The 18,448-nt window shown below is 45.5% G+C and overlaps 1 protein-coding gene across 1 annotated transcript in view; it reads right to left on the reverse strand.

Annotated features, from left to right (window-relative positions):
* DIS3 (DIS3 exosome endoribonuclease and 3'-5' exoribonuclease) overlaps positions 1–18,448 on the reverse strand; it is a 261,428-nt gene that overhangs the window by 170,247 nt on the left and 72,733 nt on the right. Inside the window, exons 7-8 of the mRNA XM_078657423.1 lie at positions 10,197–10,310; positions 9,955–10,092 (exon numbers count right to left, since the gene is read on the reverse strand). Coding sequence (XP_078513549.1) covers positions 9,955–10,092; positions 10,197–10,310 — 252 coding nt within the window. The remainder of the gene's footprint in view (positions 1–9,954; positions 10,093–10,196; positions 10,311–18,448) is intronic.

Raw genomic sequence — 18,448 nt, forward strand, 5'->3', positions numbered from 1 at the left:
GGATGTCCATGCTAATGATTGAATGCAAGAGTATGTCTGCAGCTGCGACAGGCACCGGGGAGGAGGGTGGGCGATATGAATGTTAGCAGCCCTACATGCCAAGAACAGATGCATACTGGTAAGTAGCATATTCAGTTCGAGGCATGTGGGCTGCTAAATTCATATCTTTTGCATAGAATATATAGCAGTCCCTCCATTAGCGGCGGTTGCCCGTGCCAGCTGCAGAAACCTGAAAAAGTGTCTTGAGAACAGCCTGCCCAACAGCTGCTTGCTGTTTGGAATGCACATCAACACAGTAGTGTTTTGTAAAAGTATGTGGTGTAACCCATGTGGCTGCTCTACAAATGTCCTCTAAAGGAATGTTCCCCAGGAAAGCCATGGATGCCCCCAATTTGCGTGTGGAGTGCGCCCTTGGGGGAATTGTTAAGGTGCGTTTAGCCTTTTGATAGCAGATCTGGATGCACTTAACAATCCATCTGGCTATTCCTGCTTTGGAAATAGGGTTGCCCTTGTGCTGTGGCGAGAAGGCAACAAAAAGTTGTTTTGTTTTCCTAAAGTGTTGTGTCCTGTCAATATAGTACATCAACGCCCTCCTAACGTCCAAAGTATGGAGCATTCTTTCCGCCACCGTTTGTGGGTTTTTAAAGAATGCAGGCAAGTCAATAGTTTGGTTGAGATGAAACTGTGACACCACCTTCGGAAGGAATTTGGGGTTAGTACGTAGTACCACCCTATTTGGATGAATTTGTATGAATGGCTCTTGGATTGTGAGCGCTTGCAGCTCACTGACACGTCTCAGTGAAGTGATAGCAATAAGGAAAGCCACTTTCCATGTTAGGAACTGGAGTTCACACGAGTGTAGTGGCTCAAAAGGTGGTCCCATCAGCCTGGTGAGGACCACATTGAGGTTCCACACTGGAGCTGGCGGTGTTCTTGGGGGAATGACTCGTTTCAGACCTTCAAGGAAGGCCTTAATGGCAGGCACTCTGAAGACAGAGAGATGCTGCCTGTTCTGAAGATAAGCTGCTATGGCGGATAGATGTATCCGAATGGAAGTGTACGCTAGATTGCACTTGTAAAGATGTAACAGATAGCAAATGATGTTAGGGATAGATGCATCTAGCGGGTTTATGCTATTGGCTGTACAGTGAAGGACGAAACGCTTCCATTTCGCAGCATAGCATGCTCTGGTAGTCGGCTTCCTTGCCTCTTTGATGATGTCCATGCATTCTGGAGGTAGGTGAAGGTAGCCAAACTCTAGGACTTCAGGAGCCAGATCGCCAGGTTGAGCTGTTGCGGATCTGGATGCTGAATGTCTCCATGGTTCTGCGTCAAAAGCCTGGGCGTTAGGCGCAGCCTTTGATGCGGCACCACCGAGAGTTCCAGAAACGTGGTGTACCATGCTTGGCGTGCCCACGTTGGAGCAACTAGGATGAGTGTCATCGAGTGCTGCCTTAGTTTTCTTGCCACCAGCGGTATCAGAGGTGCTGGTGGAAAAGCGTACGCAAATTTGCCTGACCAGTTCATCCATATCGCATTCCCCTGCGACTGTGGGTGAGGGAACCTGGCGGCAAAGTGTTGGCATTTTGCGTTTTCGTTTGTGGCAAACAGGTCTATCTCCGGATGACCCCACTGCTGGAAGTACGGGAGGAGTACTGATGGATGTAACTCCCACTCGTGCATTTGATGGCTGTATCTGCTGAGCAGATCCGCCATCTGATTGTCCTTGCCCGGGAGGTGTTCTGCCATGAGGAAAATGTTCCTCTGAATGGCCCACTTCCACATGCTCTGAGCCAGATGAGACAGCTGCGGCGAGTGGGTGCCTCCCTGCTTTTGAATGTAGTACATCGCTGTCATGTTGTCCGTCCGGACTAACACTACCTTGTTGCACAGATGTACATTGAAGGACTTGAGCGCCATGAAGATTGCCATCAGTTCCAGATAGTTGATGTGCATCTTCTGTTGCTGCGTCGTCCATAGTCCCTGCACAGTGTAAGTGAGCAGATGAGCTCCCCATCCCTGGAGAGATGCGTCCGTTGTCAGGGTAATCTGTGGCACTGGCTCTTGGAACAGTCGGCCCTTGCAAAGGTTGTGTGGATTCCACCAATGCAGAGAGTTGTATGCCCGACTGGTAACCAACACTAGGTCTGTCAATTGTCCCTGAGCCTGTGTCCACTGATTTGCTAAGCACTCCTGGAGCGGACGCATATGTAACCTTGCGTGAGGGACTATGAAGATGCAGGAGGCCATCATGCCAATCAACTGCATGAATACTCGCGCTGGAAGCGAGTGTTGTGGTCTGAACTTTTGGATTAGAGACTGCATGCTGTCTATCCTGACCTTGTTTGGCTGAGCCATGGCTGTCAGGGTATTTATCACCGCGCCCAGAAACTGCAGCACATGTGCTGGTTGAAGGTGCGACTTTGGGTAGTTCAGCGAGAAGCCCAGATTGTGAAGGAGGTGAATGGTAGTCGACATGTCCGCGGCGCACTGTTGTTCCGACTTGGCTTGAACGAGCCAGTCGTCCAGGTAGGGGTAGACATGGATGTTCTGCCTCCTGAGGTGCGCCGCTACCGTCGCCAGACACTTGGTAAACACTCTTGGGGCGGTGGTCACTCCGAAGGGTAGGACTTTGAACTGATAATGCCTGCCTTGGATAGTGAACCTGAGATATTTTCTGTGGGACGGGTGTAGTGGTATGTGGAAATAAGCATCCTTAAGGTCTAAGGTTGCTAAGAAGTCCCCTTGGTTCAGCAAGGGAAGAATCTGTTGCAGTGTAAGCATATGGAAATGTTCTGATAGTATATACAGGTTGAGGGGACGCAGATCTAGAATGGGTCTGAGAGATCCGTCCTTCTTTGGAATAAGGAAGTACAGGGAATATACCCCTGTGCCTTCTTCCTCCACTGGCACGAGCTCGATTGCGCCTTTTTGCAGCATCACCACTACTTCTTGCTGCAATAAGTGCAAGTGCTCTGCGGACATAGGCCGTTGCCTTGGTGGAATGTTGGGTGGAGTGGACTTTAACTCTAGACAATAACCGTACTGGACAAGTTGTCGTACCCACCTGTCTGTGGTGATGTTTGTCCAGACTGGCAGGAACTGCTGGAGTCTCCCCCCGACAGGTGTTAAATGGTCGGGGGCAGTGACAGAGAGTCACTGTTTGTTTGGGGCAGAGGAACGGGAGTTGTTGTTTCCTCTGCCACGTCCTCTGGTGCTGTTTCCTCGATAACCCCCTTTATTCTGTTTGGGGTACGAGGACTGTGCTCCACCTCTAGTGAACTGTGATTGTTGACCCATCTGTCCTCGGGTGACTCCACGTGCACCTGAGCGACGAAAAGTTTTGCCCCGGAATTGTTGTGACTGAAGGGCCCCCATAGACTTAGCTGTTTCGTTGTCTTTCTTAATCTTTTCGAGGGTGGTGTCAACATCAGGACCAAACAGTCTATCAGGATTGACGGGCTGATTGAGTATGGTCGTTTGAATGTCTGGTTTAAACCCCGATATGCGTAGCCACGCTTGTCGTCTCAGCATGACGCTAGTGTTGATAGCCCTAGCTGCTGTGTCTGCGGAATCAAGTGCACACTTTATGGCTGCGTTGGAGATGAGTTTTCCCTCCTCTATAAGCAGTTTGGTACCCTCTTGAAACTGCGAAGGCAGGTGTTGTAAAAGTTGCTCTAGGGTGTCGGAATGCGCCCTATCATAACGTGCCAATAGCGCCTGTGTGTTCGCAATACGCCAGAAATTGGCAGCCTGCACAGCTACTCTTTTGCCCCCTGCCTCAAGCACTTTAGACTCCTTGTCTGGGGGAGGAGCTTCACCCGTTGTCTGGGAGTTTCCCCTTTTGCGGGCATTTGCGACCACAAGAGAGTCTAGTGGCAACTGTCCCCATATGTATGCAGGGTCTGCAGGTGCTGGTCTGTATTTCTTCTCGATGCGTGGATTGACCACCCTCGCCCTGGTAGGCTCTTTAAAGATTTCTGCAGCATGCTTAAGGACACCTTTGAGCATAGGAAGTGTCTTGACTGTCCTTTCAGAGACTGAAAAAGTGTCAAACAGAAAATCTTCCTCCACTGGGTCAGCATGCATGTCCACATCATGATTAGCAGCTGCCCGTTCAATGAGTGCATGAAATCCTGCAGAGTCTTCTGTTGGGGATGCACGTGCACTGAAAGGCTGTGGGTCCTGCCCCACATTTTGGATTCCCTGGTCACCTATGTCGTCATAGGAATCCTGTTGTGCATCGGGGTCATTGATGGGGAAAGTGTACTGGTCATCTTGTCCATATTCCTCTCCCTCAGAGTGGTCGGGGGAAGGTGTTGGACTCCTTCTAGGAGGAGGCTGGATAGGTTCAATTAGGGCTGGAGCGTCCTGTGCAGGCCTTTTCTTCTTCAGTGGGATAACATAGGAGTCCACTGGTTGGGAAGTGATCTTCCGCTTGTAAAGGGTCAACTTGCCCGTGTCCGCGTCGATAAAACGCTCAGAATCGTCTCCTGAGTCGAGTTGTCGACCCAATACTCCAGCAGACGTGGACGAGTCCAATGTCTTTGGCGCCGTCTTTGGCGCAAAGGCCTTTGGTGCCTCCTTTGGCGGCAGAATGAAGAGAAGCTTGCCAGCAGGCTTTGCCGGCATGTCCATCGGCTTCTGGTGCGACGGCGCCGGAGCCGACGTCGCAGAGGCCTTATCCCGAATTCTTTGGAGTGAAGTGGCGATGAGGGATGCGTCACTCACAGCGGCACTTGGCGCCGACGAGGAGGCCTTCACCTTGCCTTCGGTTCCGACGTCCTGTGGCCCCTTCGGAATCTTAGACGTCGATGCTGCAGCCGTAGACACAGAGTCCTTGGACCGATGTGTTGAGCCTCAGCTCTTCGATCCGTGTGATTTTGCAGACTCCGTCTCAACCACGCGTCCGACTAACGACGTCCCAGTCGGTACTGGAGTCTTGTCGCCGACTTTGGCGGACTTTGACGGCGTCGCCCCGGTCGACCCGTGCCGGACGACCTTCTTAGAGGATGCCTCCTCCGCTGACGACTTCGGCACTGTCGAATCGACAGTTTTCTTCGACTTCTGTGGACCGGAGGCCGACGGAGCCGATGAGGTAGCAGGCTTTGGTGTTTTTGGTGGAACGACCGCCATCTTAGGTGCACTCGAATCCGTTAGTTTCGGTTTCGTTTTCGGGTCGGCCATTTTAGGCGTAGTCGATACCGATGCTTTCAGTTTCGGTTTCGATACGGGCTGCGTAGCAAGTATGTCCGTGGCCGGGCCTGAAGGCGGGGCCGTGGCTTGCGGTGCAGGGTCTTGGGTAAGGCCGAGTGGCGATCCCATGACCCGAGCCTGATCCGCGTAACTATCGGGGCATAGCTCATCCCCTGAGCTATCTTCCGCGGCCCCATAAACTTCTTCGACGTCCCCTACCTCGTCGACGTATTCAAGGCCTTGATCCACGACCCCGTCGTCGTCTTCAGGATCAGCCTCGACCTCCGTCGCGGGCGGTGAGATTTCAAGATGATGGCTTAGGCCCTCTTCTTCCTGGTCGCCGAAGATGTTATCTGGAGCCGGGGCCGCTTGTCTGGCCTCAAGGCGCACCGCGCGCCGAAGCTTGAGCGTCTTCTTCGACCTGAATCTGGAGCAGGCCATGCAGCTGTCCTCGTTATGGTCTGGCGAGAGGCATTTGTTACAGACCGGGTGCACGTCGATATGTGGGTATTTGGACCCACAGACGGGACAGTATTTAAACGGGCTCCGCTCCATGTTGAAAAGTTGTGGTCGTGTTGCGATGAGAAGGCCTCGATGTCCGAAGAGTGATACGACTCCGCAGATTCCGACTCAAAGAGACGGAAGAACTCGAGACCGTACGCAAACAATACCGACGTAATGAAACGAAGGCCTTTTGGCCTTAAAGAAGCTAGTTTCCTCGGTTCCGACAGAGAGACGTCGAGACCGCATCCGAACCCAATGGCGGAAAAAAACAATCTGGGGATGGAGCCGATGCCCATGCGCACTGTAGTCCAGGGGAGGAGCCACCTATCTCAGGATACTTCGAAGACTCTTCCAGGACAACAATGTGCGATCATCCGGACCCAACACTAGGCGGCGATCTAATGCAAAAGATATGAATTTAGCAGCCCACATGCCTCGAACTTGTGTTCCCTGTTGTCTTCTAATCTATCAAGTGTATAAGGATGATGAGCCCAGCATGCTGCTTTTGCAAGTGTAGGTAAGAGCCTTGAGTTTGGAAATGCCTGGAGTACAGCTTGGGTAAATGCCCTGCATGTGTACGGGGAAAAATAGGGATACAATATCCAGCCCTCCACCCTTACTCACTGGATATTGATTTGACTGGACGTATGACGCCATACTGGGCAACTGTTGTCTTCAATGTGAGGATACCAAGCGCTGCTTAATATGTAGCAGCCTGGATGGTCTAGTTCTCTCCTAATGTACCTGTGACTGCAGTGGGTAATACCACTACCCCAGGCCAATGGATTTGACTCTAAGATGGCAGCCTTATACTCTCCCGGAATGCATGTCCACACTGGCGCTGAGCCTCCTGCATGAGTGTGTCTTAAAGGAGGCTCTGAAAGGTCCTATTTCTAGGCTAGTTTAAGACTGGCAGCCCTCTCCTGCTACGGACTGTTGAAGCTACTTACCTAAATCCAGTTTCAGAGAGGGGGGCCTTCTGTCTCCTTGTTATTGTAGCAGTTACCATTGCAGCTGCAATATTGCCTCTGCTTAGGACCTCTGTACTTTGGCACCATTCTACTGTACTTCTGGCATCAAACTTCAAAGGGTGCAGATGTGCTATGCAATTGGCCATACTCCACCGGCTGCTCAAAGGTTCAACCTTTGGGTGTAGAGTTGTAATTCTGATTGATGAAAAGACGGCACAGTGCAATGGATATCCCTGTCGGTGAAGCGAAGGGCTTTGATGTATATTCTTCTTACAGGTAACCAGTGTAATGCCTCGAGGGCTGTTGTGATATAATCATGTCTGTTTAGGCTGAGGATTTGTCTGGCAGCTGTGTTCTGTACTCTTTGACAATTACGCATTTTGTAAATCCAATCTATAGACAGTTGGCATAATCCAGCTTTGGGGTCCCCAATGCTGTTAATGTCTAAACCCCAAGAATGGGAAGCTGTAGCACAGAATTCCCATGATGTGGGAGGCACTTTCATAACATTGTTCACTTGGCTTTCAAGCGTGAGTTTGGAACCCATCGGCACACCTAAGTTCTTTATCTATGTGGATGTGGTGGGCAAAGATCCAATCTCTTTAGGCAACAGTCCACACATTAGGATTACAGTTTTAGAAAGATTTAATTTCAGAAGGCTTCAAAGCATATATGTGTCAACTACTTGAGGAAATTCTATGAGCCACGATGTCCCAAGATCTGATAGTTATTCCAATTCAAGGATAATGTGCATCATCAGCATAGTGGCAGCAGGTTAGGATTTAATTAGATCGGGGAGTAGTTTAAGATACATGATAAAAAGTAGAGGTGCAATTGTTGAACTTGGAGCATGGCGAGTTCCTGCCTTTTTTGAGTATGGTGTTGATAAGAAAAAGTAATGGTGCATGTTTCAATTGCTCAGTGAGGTACTACTGGATTCATTTTAATGTATACCTGTATCAAAAAGAAGCTGAGAGATCAAGTAGGAGTACTGCAGCATCTCCATCAGGTTCTACAGTGTTCTTGTGGTCAATCAAAAAAAGCAGTGCTGACTGAGTCTGTACATCTTCCAGATTAGAATTATGTTTGTTGGCGAGCAGGAGGATTTTTTTTTGCCTAATTCTGAAATCTGAATTAAAGTTGCTTTTTGATTAGTTTACACAAAAATAGTCAGTGTCCTATAAGCATATAGTTTGTAGGGTACTTTGGATTCAGTCCTTGCCTGTTCAAAGATGGTTTAATATATGTTTCTAAGTTCATTGGGAAAGTCTTCTCATGAATGATTTATTGATGATCAACTCTGGCTGGTGTAGCCAGAACATAGCTTTGAGGAGGCTCTTGAAAGTATATGGGGGTCAGGGGCACAGGTCAGCCAGAGAACTAGAGCTGCTCAGACAGAATTCCTTTGTTCTTTTATGGAAAGAGATTCACACCAAATACCTTTGCTTAATTAACTCTTATTGTGATTTGCCCAATTTCTGTAGTGATGTGTTGCTTTCATCAAGAAATAGATCTTAAGATCGTTAGCTTTTTCATTGAGATGTTCTGCAACAAAGTTGCAAAGTTTTTCTGATTGTCATGTTTTGAGATGCAGTCCAGTAGCTGGAATTCCAAGATACATTTCTATAGTTCTTTAACTGTAGGCATCTGAAAAGCATTGGTTTCGTGACTTCAATAGTTCTTTAGCTGTTGGCATGTGAAATGGACTGTTACAGTAGCTTTTTTCGATTTTTGCTCTGTAAATTCTGTATCATATTTCTATACTCCACATCATGGGTTTTTCTCCACTGTCAAGCTAGCATTCTGAATTTCCTTTTGAATGCACTATAAATTTATATTTGCGGTGAACCAGCCTGCCTTCTGTTCTGGTTGCCTTTGCCTTCACGTAGTAGAGCTGTTTAAAAACAGATGTCATCAAGCACCACTGAGCTCACGCAGTTTTATATAACGTAGTAGCCAGCATTTTTAAATGCAAGGTGGGAGTACTTACTTTTTCACAGAAGGCTATTGAAAATTGTCTTATTTTGTTAAATACATACTGACAAAGTAAAATGTTTGTGTCATTAGTCACGTGATGTTAAATTGATCAACTCTGTGAGGACTACATGAATATCAAATATGTCTCATTAGGTCATATTTTGACTAACTATAGAATAGTAGGCATGTGTTTTCATTTCATTTTGAGTCCGCTATTGCAATAGAGTACATTCAAAACAATTTAGCTCCCAATTTTTAAGAAAAACTTCTGTACCACAAATATAATACAGTTAATGAATTTACTCTTACTGCTAACCAATGTGCAACGGCATATAAACTATTTTCACTTTACAGCAAGGAGATACTTATTTTATTTTTATGAAACATTGTTCGAAATTTCACATTTGAGCACTTCATTTAACTTAGAAATAGATTTAGATATCCTAGTCAATTTCAGAAAGTGAGCCTCACGTTACATCACCCATAGTGAGTAGTAGAATGTACTTTCAATGCTCCAATTAATATGCATTTATGAGTATGAGCAGTCCCATTGCACCTTATTTTTCCTTTCCTCCCAAATTCCTTAATGTAACAGACACCACACACTGTATCTCAACGGCTCCACAGGCATTTCATGACCCCTGGAATAGCCTCTTGAATGACACTTACTAATTCTGCCCTCCCCATCTCTCCACCCCTCCCCACCCCCTTCCGCCCAATCGGACTCATCTCCAAGTTAATTAATCGCAGTAAACTCTGGTAACAGGGATCCTCCGATTGTGTGTAGACAGCATGGAACAAACATCATAATAACATCGGACCGGGAATAACATGAAAACAAACTGAACTGCTATCTTTGTATGCACCACAACAGTGATAACTAAATGCAACAAGGCCACTGTATCACTCAGGGGACGTGGCTGTAGGGGCAACACAGATCACAGATGGCATACAGCTTACTTACAGAGCTCAAAAGTAGTAATTTACTAAACACCAATAACACAGCAGATACTCTATGCTTTAAAAGCCAGTACTGGTGTTGCAGCATAACATACTTAATCCCACCAATAATGTTCTCATCAGTTAAGCCCAATCAAACTGATCATATTAGAAACAGCCTTTCATCAAATCACTATATTCCACATGCTCATTTTCAACAATGGAAAATAAAATTACTTTTCTCTCATTTAAATTACAAAAACCTGCATCTTGGTTTTGATTTATCACATTTTACATACTATATATTAAAGTGCCTAACAGAAGTATAAAGCATCAAATTAATTAAACAGGAGTGGAAATAGCTTACATTAGGATATCTGGATGTTTTGGGCCAACCATCGATAGCAACAATTATTCGCTGTCCTTCCAAAGCATCAGCTTGTCGTGTCTCTATGCGAATCCTAGGGATAGAGCGATCTGCTGGTGTGAATAAATGCTTTCTTGCCTGTCAGTAAAGGATTCATCAAAGTATTAGTAATAATTAGTGAGCACAGTATGGAAAAAAATATAAAATGTCTACATTTCCAAATGTAACTATTTCAGTTTTACCTCCTTTATGAGTGACTTGGACAGCATGCCACAGTAAGGTCTCCAGTTTCTTTTGATTATGCCAATCACTCTTCCAGTAGGTTTCGACATGCTCCTTGTCCCCGCAGTTTTCAGCTAGAAAATGATAATCAACAGACTACATTTCAAAACATTCACCCAACAGGATAAAAATGTAAAGATGCTTATGATTCATTGGCACAAGGAAATGTATTCTACATTCATTATGACATCATCTGAATAACAATGCAGCATAGTCATAGAAAGCCATCCAATCTGCTGTTAGGATGTACAGTCTCTATGGAAATACTGCAGAAAACCTTGAACTTAAGTAATGTATGCCCTAACATTATTTGGAATTGAAGAGAACGATTCAGAGTGATGAATAAATAATATGTAAATTATTACCTCACAGAATATTTTACTCCCTAGCTACCCCAATGACCTTTGAAACAGTGTTACATTAGCAGTAGCCTTTACAAAAAGATGCAAACTCACTCTAGAATCAAACATGAGTTGTAGCACACAACAGTAAAAAGTGGTCTCAAGGGAGATGAAAAACTAACGAAGTGCAGCAATAGCCTGAAAGCATATGGTCTCTAGGACTGAGAGGTATGTGAACAAAAACTATCCTAAAATAGGAGTACTAATAGAATAAGTAGGACTTAAGATCCTTACAAATGCTGTCCTTGTTATTATGCTGAAGGGAAAGTGTCACACTGTTTGACAAAACTGAGGCAAAAACCAAAATGCTATCCATCTTATATGTATGCAGTAGACAAAGAACAGAAACAGAGGAAAGGGAGTGGAACACAACATGGGGGGGAGGAGTTGGCCTAACGGTTAGGGTGGTCGACCTCGAATTTGGGGAACTGGGTTCGAGTCTTGGCAATGACGCTAACATCCTGTGATTCTGGGTAAATCACTTAATCTCCCTGTGCCTAACAAAAATGAATGTGTCCTCATGTAATGCAACTGGTGCTATGTACAGCGCTCCAATACCCGATTCGTGTCAAGTTCGCGCTATATAAAACTCTGTAAACAAAAATATGCTGTGAAGATCACGCAAGAAATTAATACACTTATGTCTGAGTTAGTGTATGACCTGAAGGGGTAAACAGCGCACCATAAACATCTGTCATGTTTTGGACGAGATGCAGCATTTGAACAATCACATTTAACAGATAATGGGTTCATCTATTTTAGCTAGATTAGCAGCTTTCACCACTGGAATGTGCAGATGAGGAATGAAGATAATTATCTTGTTCTGCAGTCTGATTTGGTGGGAAAATGCTGAGATCATAGTGTAGAAGCCTTTAAAAAAAAAATTAAAGTGCAAGTATGCAGTAAAGTTCAAAGAAAGACTTATCTGTTACGCATTTGCGGGAGGACAGCCGCTGCAAGAGGCTGACCTAAAGTACAATGATTCACATAGGTTTTATACCTTTGATACATCTTGTATAAATAACAGCCAATCGGGCATCACCCAGTGTTGGATCTTTCCAAACATTTATCCAATCAATCAACAACAGACTTAGCTATATCTGGATATTGGCTTATGAAAAGTTCTGCAACCGTAGCAAAGAGGCAGAACACTTATAGTTTCAGGACCGCCTTTATTTTTCAAGGCATTAGGTCATTGCAAACTCGGCACAAGTCTTCAGACATTATGCAAGCTCCTTATTAGTATCACAAAATGGAACTTGAAATAAGATGGCTTCCAAAATAGAGCTCATCTGTTCGTTGAAAGTGACTGTTTGTCCAACCGAAACTCAAGGTGTTTAATCTAAAGGGCAAGCAAATGAGAAAAGTCCACCTTGCTAGGCCAAAAGGCATGATTTCACACACTGCCCTGGCCCTAGACCAGTTCTTCCATCTGGCGGACTTGGGTTCACCCAACCCTTGATGATAGAAAGAGTCCAGTAAGCGCTCAAAGTGCAAAACAAGCTGGGTGTCACCTGCATAGGAGACTGAGCTAACAGAGTACATTCTAATTATAGTCCCTAGCACTTGCATGCAGATGCTCAGCAAGAGACAGGTGGAAGGCCCAGTACCCTTTCCGGTCTGTGAGAAAGTTAAAACTAGGAAAAGGTTACATCAGGCAGGTCCACCATCACCAAACAGTGGAATAAAATAGTAAAATTCACAGGATCAAATGCAGCAAAGAGTTCTAAGACAACAAAGGCCGCTAGGAAGCCAACGTCTAAACTGAACCCGACATCGTCTAGTATAGTGACCCAGGAGGTGCTTGGTTCCCCATTCAGGGACGAAACATAGTTGTGGGCATGTAAGATATACACGGTTACCACAAAATTATAAAATGAATGTGCCAGAAGAACAAATTACTTAGCTTCATGTTGTTGTTTCTGGTGCATATTCTATCTAACTTCAGAGTCCTCACCTTAGAATATCCCTAGGCACCAGAATGAATCCGGAGATTTTTAATAGCAGTGCTTCTGTGTGCTGCTAGGTTGCGTTGTGCAGCTCTGTGCTGACTCCATACAGCCCCAGAAATGAAGGAGCATAACCACTTATAAACCACACCTCTGCACACTGACGTCAGCTTCTTGTCTTTTCCCTTTTCGCACCCTCAAACAAGAAGCGTGCACAGTTGTTTGTAACAGTGTGCCAAACACTAACTTGGGACCTTTATATAGATTAACCCCTTCGGTGCTGATGACGGCTCCCGGTCGTCATCAGTTACGGTGGGCGTGTGCTGATGACGGCCGGGAGCCGTCATGACCACGCCCGCGATCGGAATGTGCCGCACAGGCGCAGAAGTACGACCGCAGCCAGGGGGTTAATAAGAGGCCAGGGAGGACACTAAGGAATACGAGGTTAGATAGAGCATCCACCAGAAAGAGCATTACCGAAAGTAATCAACTTGTTCTTGTGGTGAATACTAACCACAGATTCCACATCTTAGAATAGATACCAAAGAAGTAAGTCTCAAGATGGAGGGTCAGCTGAATGGATTCAGACCAAGACGTCTTGCAGAACAGAGTGGGCAAAGTGCCCTTCCCACCGGACCTGGCTGTCAAGACAGTAGTGCTTCATGAACTTGCAGCTTGGCAAATATTCACAACAGACACCCCTTGTGCCATAACAGTAAGAGCACCCTTGGCCCTGGTGGAATTGGCTCTCAGGACTTTGGAGGGCTGCTTCTTGGCCAGCACGTAGTACATCTTACGTCAGAGGGTTATCCACCTGTACAAGGTACTCTTCTGCACACACTTTTCTTTCTTCACTTCAGAGAATCTCACAAAAAGTTAACTGATCACTCAATGGTACTTGGTACGATGGATACACAAGCTTAAAGGCCTTTTAGGGTCCAACCAATCTCTTTCAAGCCGTGAGGGTAAGCAAAGAAGGCTGGTAGAGAGATGATTTACCCAATGTGGAAGAAATCTGCCAGAGTCCTCAGCATCATCGTATCCTGTAAAAACATTCTGTAGGGCATTTGCAGGGAAAGTACCAGTAGCTCACTCATGTGGCGAGCTAATGTAACCACAATGAGAAAAACAGTTTTAAAGGTCAAGAGATTGAGTGAGCAGCTATTCATAGGATCAAAAGGAATACACATGAGAAACATTAAGACCAAAGAAAGTTCTCCCTGCAGCATCTAAAACGGTTTGAGAGGGAATCTGGGTGTCAAACTTTGAATAAAACTACATCACACTAGGTGAATGAAACAAGGCTGGCTGGTCCGGAAAACACCGAAAGGCCTGACAAATGATCCTTTCACAGTGGCCACTACAAAACCTTTCTGAGATAAAGGAAATACAAACAAACTGAAGCCTGAAAGCTTCGCCTATTAGGGATCAGAGTCTTGGGCACCACACCAGTTTGCAAACTCGGTGCAATGCCCAGCATGGATTGATTCTGCGAAGAGTGTCTGGCAGTGAAATCTACCACCTCAGATAGTAGATTGAAAGCAATTAGGTGCTCCACACAGAGGAGCACACAGGGATGCACGTTGCACACATTCAGGGGGAGGACTCTGTCCTGCTGCTGGGAGTGGTCTGCCTGAAGTGGCAAACTTATAAGAGGCGCAAAGCCTTGCAGCACAGGACCAAAGACGCCACTCTGCCCCGCTTGTTGCAGAATCAACTGGCAGTGGTGCTGGCCATGCACCCTCTAACCCTTGATGGATGGCTAGAGGGACTTTAGGGTATAAATAATTGCCCGTAACTCCAGTAGTTTGATTTGAAGCCAGACGTTCACTGGGACCAGAGCTGTTTGAGCTCTATCAACCCCAGGTGACACCTCCCACTCTACAGCAATGGATCAGTCACCAGCGTAAATTCTGGGTGGGAAAGGGAGTGTGGTCTGCCGCAGGACAAAGTGCTATCTGTCAACCAACATCGCAGATCCTGCCCAGTTTCAAACAAGTCCTGGATAGTGTTGGAAAGGCAGACCCCACAGCAATGTTTTAACCGAGCTGGAAGCCTGGATAATATCCTTGTTATTACAGTTAGGCATGGCGTGGAAGAAAGAACGCTTACAAATTTTCAGTAGCAAGAGTCCTAGTTTCCTCAGAATATGATAGTCTCCATTTTCTTTTGGCCAGTCTTGTGGCCAGCCCTTCAGCCCTATCCCATCTCAGCATTAAACCACTAATAATCCTACCCTGTCCAGAGAAAGGTTTATCTATCATTGGACAGTTCAAGTTAATAAATGCCTGCAACAGAAGGTCAGACATATTCAGATGTTAGGGCAGAGCTGCTCCAAATCAAGCTTATTCCACAGCTGTGCCTAGCCTGAAGGGGTCGGAGAGACTGCTAACATAGGGGGGTCACAGAAAGCCGAATATAGTGGACTAAAAATGATTAATCCACAGAAAAGGTTATACATTCAAAGTTTGCCAGATTTTGTGGTCAAACGAAAATACATCTAGAGTATGGCTAGTGGTAAATGTCATCATTTACCCACAGCAGAAGGACTAATGAAAACAGAAATTCAGAGGGAGAGGACAGATGGGCAGGTAAATGTCCCTGAGACCAATAGGACCATATCTATGGATTATCTAATGGCCAGATTGTCTCAGAGCTTAGGAAGACAGTCCTGATGTCTTTTGGCTCAATGGGGAATGAGATCCAAATCCAATTGTTGAGGGATATATAATGTATTTAATGATCTAGTGAAGCAGCATAAGCCTGATAGCTGTGCAGGGACACAAGTGGTTAAGTGTTAGAAGAAATGTCAGTGTTATGCCTTAACACAGTACAACTCTAAGTACAGCCGAGGGGCAGGGGGTGCATGTTGCCCTCCTAACCTTTACATGTGGGCCCATTTACTAGACTCTGCAGAAACATAAAAAATATGTTCAAAAACAGCAAGCATTTATTTAAAGGTTTAATACAGTAAAGAAAAAAAATTAAGTGACTAGGGTGTCCTGCACAGCTTAACTTTAGGAACACTTTCGTTTTTAATGAGAGTAAACTTGTAAAAATGATGAATTATACAAATTCCCCAAAGTGGGTTTCATTAACATGCAGAACCGTTACACATTATTAATCAAATTTATATCAGTGCTCTAGGTAAGTGCTCCTTTTTGACAGGGTCGCCCCCATTTTTTGCCTGGTATTTAATGTGATTTCGACTGAAAGTGCACTGGGTTCCTGTTAAATAGGTCACCAGTGCCAAATCTGTTTACCAAAACTGTACAACTGTTTTCCCCCCAAATGGCAATACAGTCAGCACTCTCTATAAGGCCCTAGTAAATGGTACCATTGGTACCAAGGGCATGAGGTACTAAAAAAGGGTCTCTCAGGATTGCAGCACATATTGTGCCACCCTACGTAACCTCTCACCAAACACATGCAAGACTGCCATTGCAGGCTGCGTGTTTTAGTGCAAGCCAAAGTGGAAACACAACATGACACACATCCTTGTGTGCCATGTCCCGCTAACACTGCACCCAATATTTATAAGTCACCCCTACAGCAGGCATTACAGCCCTAAGTCAGGGTGCTTTATATTATATGTGAGGGCATACCTGTATTAGCAGATATGGCCCTGTGCTGGTCAGTTCCATTACTGCCAGTGCAAGTGAACAGGGAAGCTATTTTAAAACATGTACTGGACACTGGTGAAAACTAGTTCCGCAGCTACATGACAGCTTCACTGAAAATAAGGGTGTTAACACTCTCTCCCCCAGTATCACCTGCCGATTAGCGTTCCAAGGCAGGGGAGCTTCAAAGAAGCTACCGCCTTTGAAATGCAAGTCTGGCTTGCCTCACAGGACAGAAAGTCGACCCACTTTGTCCAGAGGGAATGTGTTGGACCTGGGGTCTCCAGATCACACTTGATAGCTTGGCCCAGTGTAAGACAGTCAATCCTAGAGGCAAAAGTTCTAAGCTTGCGTCACACCCTCACAGGAACCCAGCGTCCGTCCGCTTAAAAATTACACTACACCAAACCTTTTAGAAAAGTTGAAAAGCTTTATCTTTTCTTTCAGTTAGTTTTTCAGTAATTTCACAATCTGTCACATCTGCATTTCAGATACCATTATTAATATTTGACATACGTTTGTGATTCCATGAATTATAACACTGAATTCAGTTCATTAGCAGACTTTACTCATTCCTAACAACCTAGTACTAATAGGAATAAGAGTTTCTTTGCAAGTAGACCATTCTTTTTTTCCTGGAAGTGCAAACAGATTTACATCACCATAAAGGACACATTGGAATTACAAGTGGGTTACAGGTTCCAGAGGTAGCTCTGTAATATTTGTACCTAGAAATGGAGTCCAATAGTAGCTTGCCTAGAGGACAAAATGTAGTTGTGTCATCAATTCTTACCACCATTGGTTACACTCTACAAGTACCTCAGTAAGACAAGATAATACTTTTGGAATAAATAGACTTTACATTGAAAGTGTACACTCTCCCTTTAGACCATCAAAGTTCCACTTCTAGCATTGCTGTAACGACCATGCTCTTAGTCAAGTTTGATTAATTAACAAATCTAATCTATCCCTGGATTGTAACCTTTCTCAGGATTGCTGTGGAGGGTTAATATTTTCGAGGGTTACCATCCTCCACTAGAACCCCGGCAAATATACAGAGCTTTGGTTGGATTTTACAGTCCGGGCTCTCAGTCGCCAGTCTCCTCGGCTCAGCAGCCCGACCACAGTTACAACCCCGCAGGGATTTTGGTAGTGCCGAGTCTTTCCCCTCCCTCCAGGACAGATTTCCCAGCGTACTTGATGATGACGAGCTTGACAGGAATCCGGAGGGTAAAAGAACACTCGACTGGGCCTCCCCGCTGACTGTAGGACTCCGACGGTGGTTCTCTCACCAAAGTCCTGTCAGCGAGTGGGGAAACAGTCAATTTCCCTACCCAGTGCGTTAACCTCTCCTCCCAGAAGCCTTAACTCCTGACTGACCCTACTCCTCACAAGATCACCTCTCTTCTCCAAAATGGCCGCCCAACATTCCGCCTTATATAGGCAGACCCTAGAGTGTCCAGAGAGGTCCAGAAGGTTCTGGAAGCCCTCATTATGTCCTATGGCCCTAGATCCTGAGGTGACAGTTATGGCAGTAACTGGCCACCATTTTGTGTGACTGAGTTTTCACCAATTTTTAAGAGTCACCTAGGCCTAAGAAACTATAGGGTCAAGGAGGACCTAACCCCTAGGTCAACACCTAAAAAGTCCAGTGGACATAAAAAAAACAAAGGTTAGGAGGCAGAAAGGGGACGAAAATAAATAAATAACAGGAGGGACCACCCAAAGGGCTGACAGGTCTAACAGAATGCAATTAAAGTGAATGCACTTGTAGGAAGCTGGCTCTTTACACGATGTATCGCAATGAAATGGGAACAGTCCAGGGGTTCCCTTATAAGTGAACAGGAGCTCTCTCGAGCAATCCCAAGGTGCTCTTGTAGGAGGTAGTGTGGTCAAACAGACTTAGGCTTATCAGAGGGGAGTGTAAGATATCTTCAATACAAACAATAGTCAATAAATGATGCACACGACTCTAGAGGGAGATCCACACCAATTTATAAAAATAGCACCTATCTTTAGATCTATTTAGTCACTAGAACCAATTTGGTGAGGGAAGTACGTTTTGTAATAGAAATTCTTTTGTATTCAAAAAGTTGACACTGCAATTTTTAGAAGCTGCTGTGTTATCTTATTGGAGGAAGAACACGTATGGCATTTCTGTACAGGACGGCGACTTATGGACCAATCTCCAGGAGTGAAGGGGAGTGGTGGGCAAGGTTCAAGGCAGCACCTGCAGAACGCC

Source organism: Lissotriton helveticus, chromosome 8 (assembly GCF_964261635.1).
Source record: "Lissotriton helveticus chromosome 8, aLisHel1.1, whole genome shotgun sequence".
In the NCBI taxonomy this organism is placed as follows: Eukaryota; Metazoa; Chordata; class Amphibia; order Caudata; family Salamandridae; genus Lissotriton; species Lissotriton helveticus.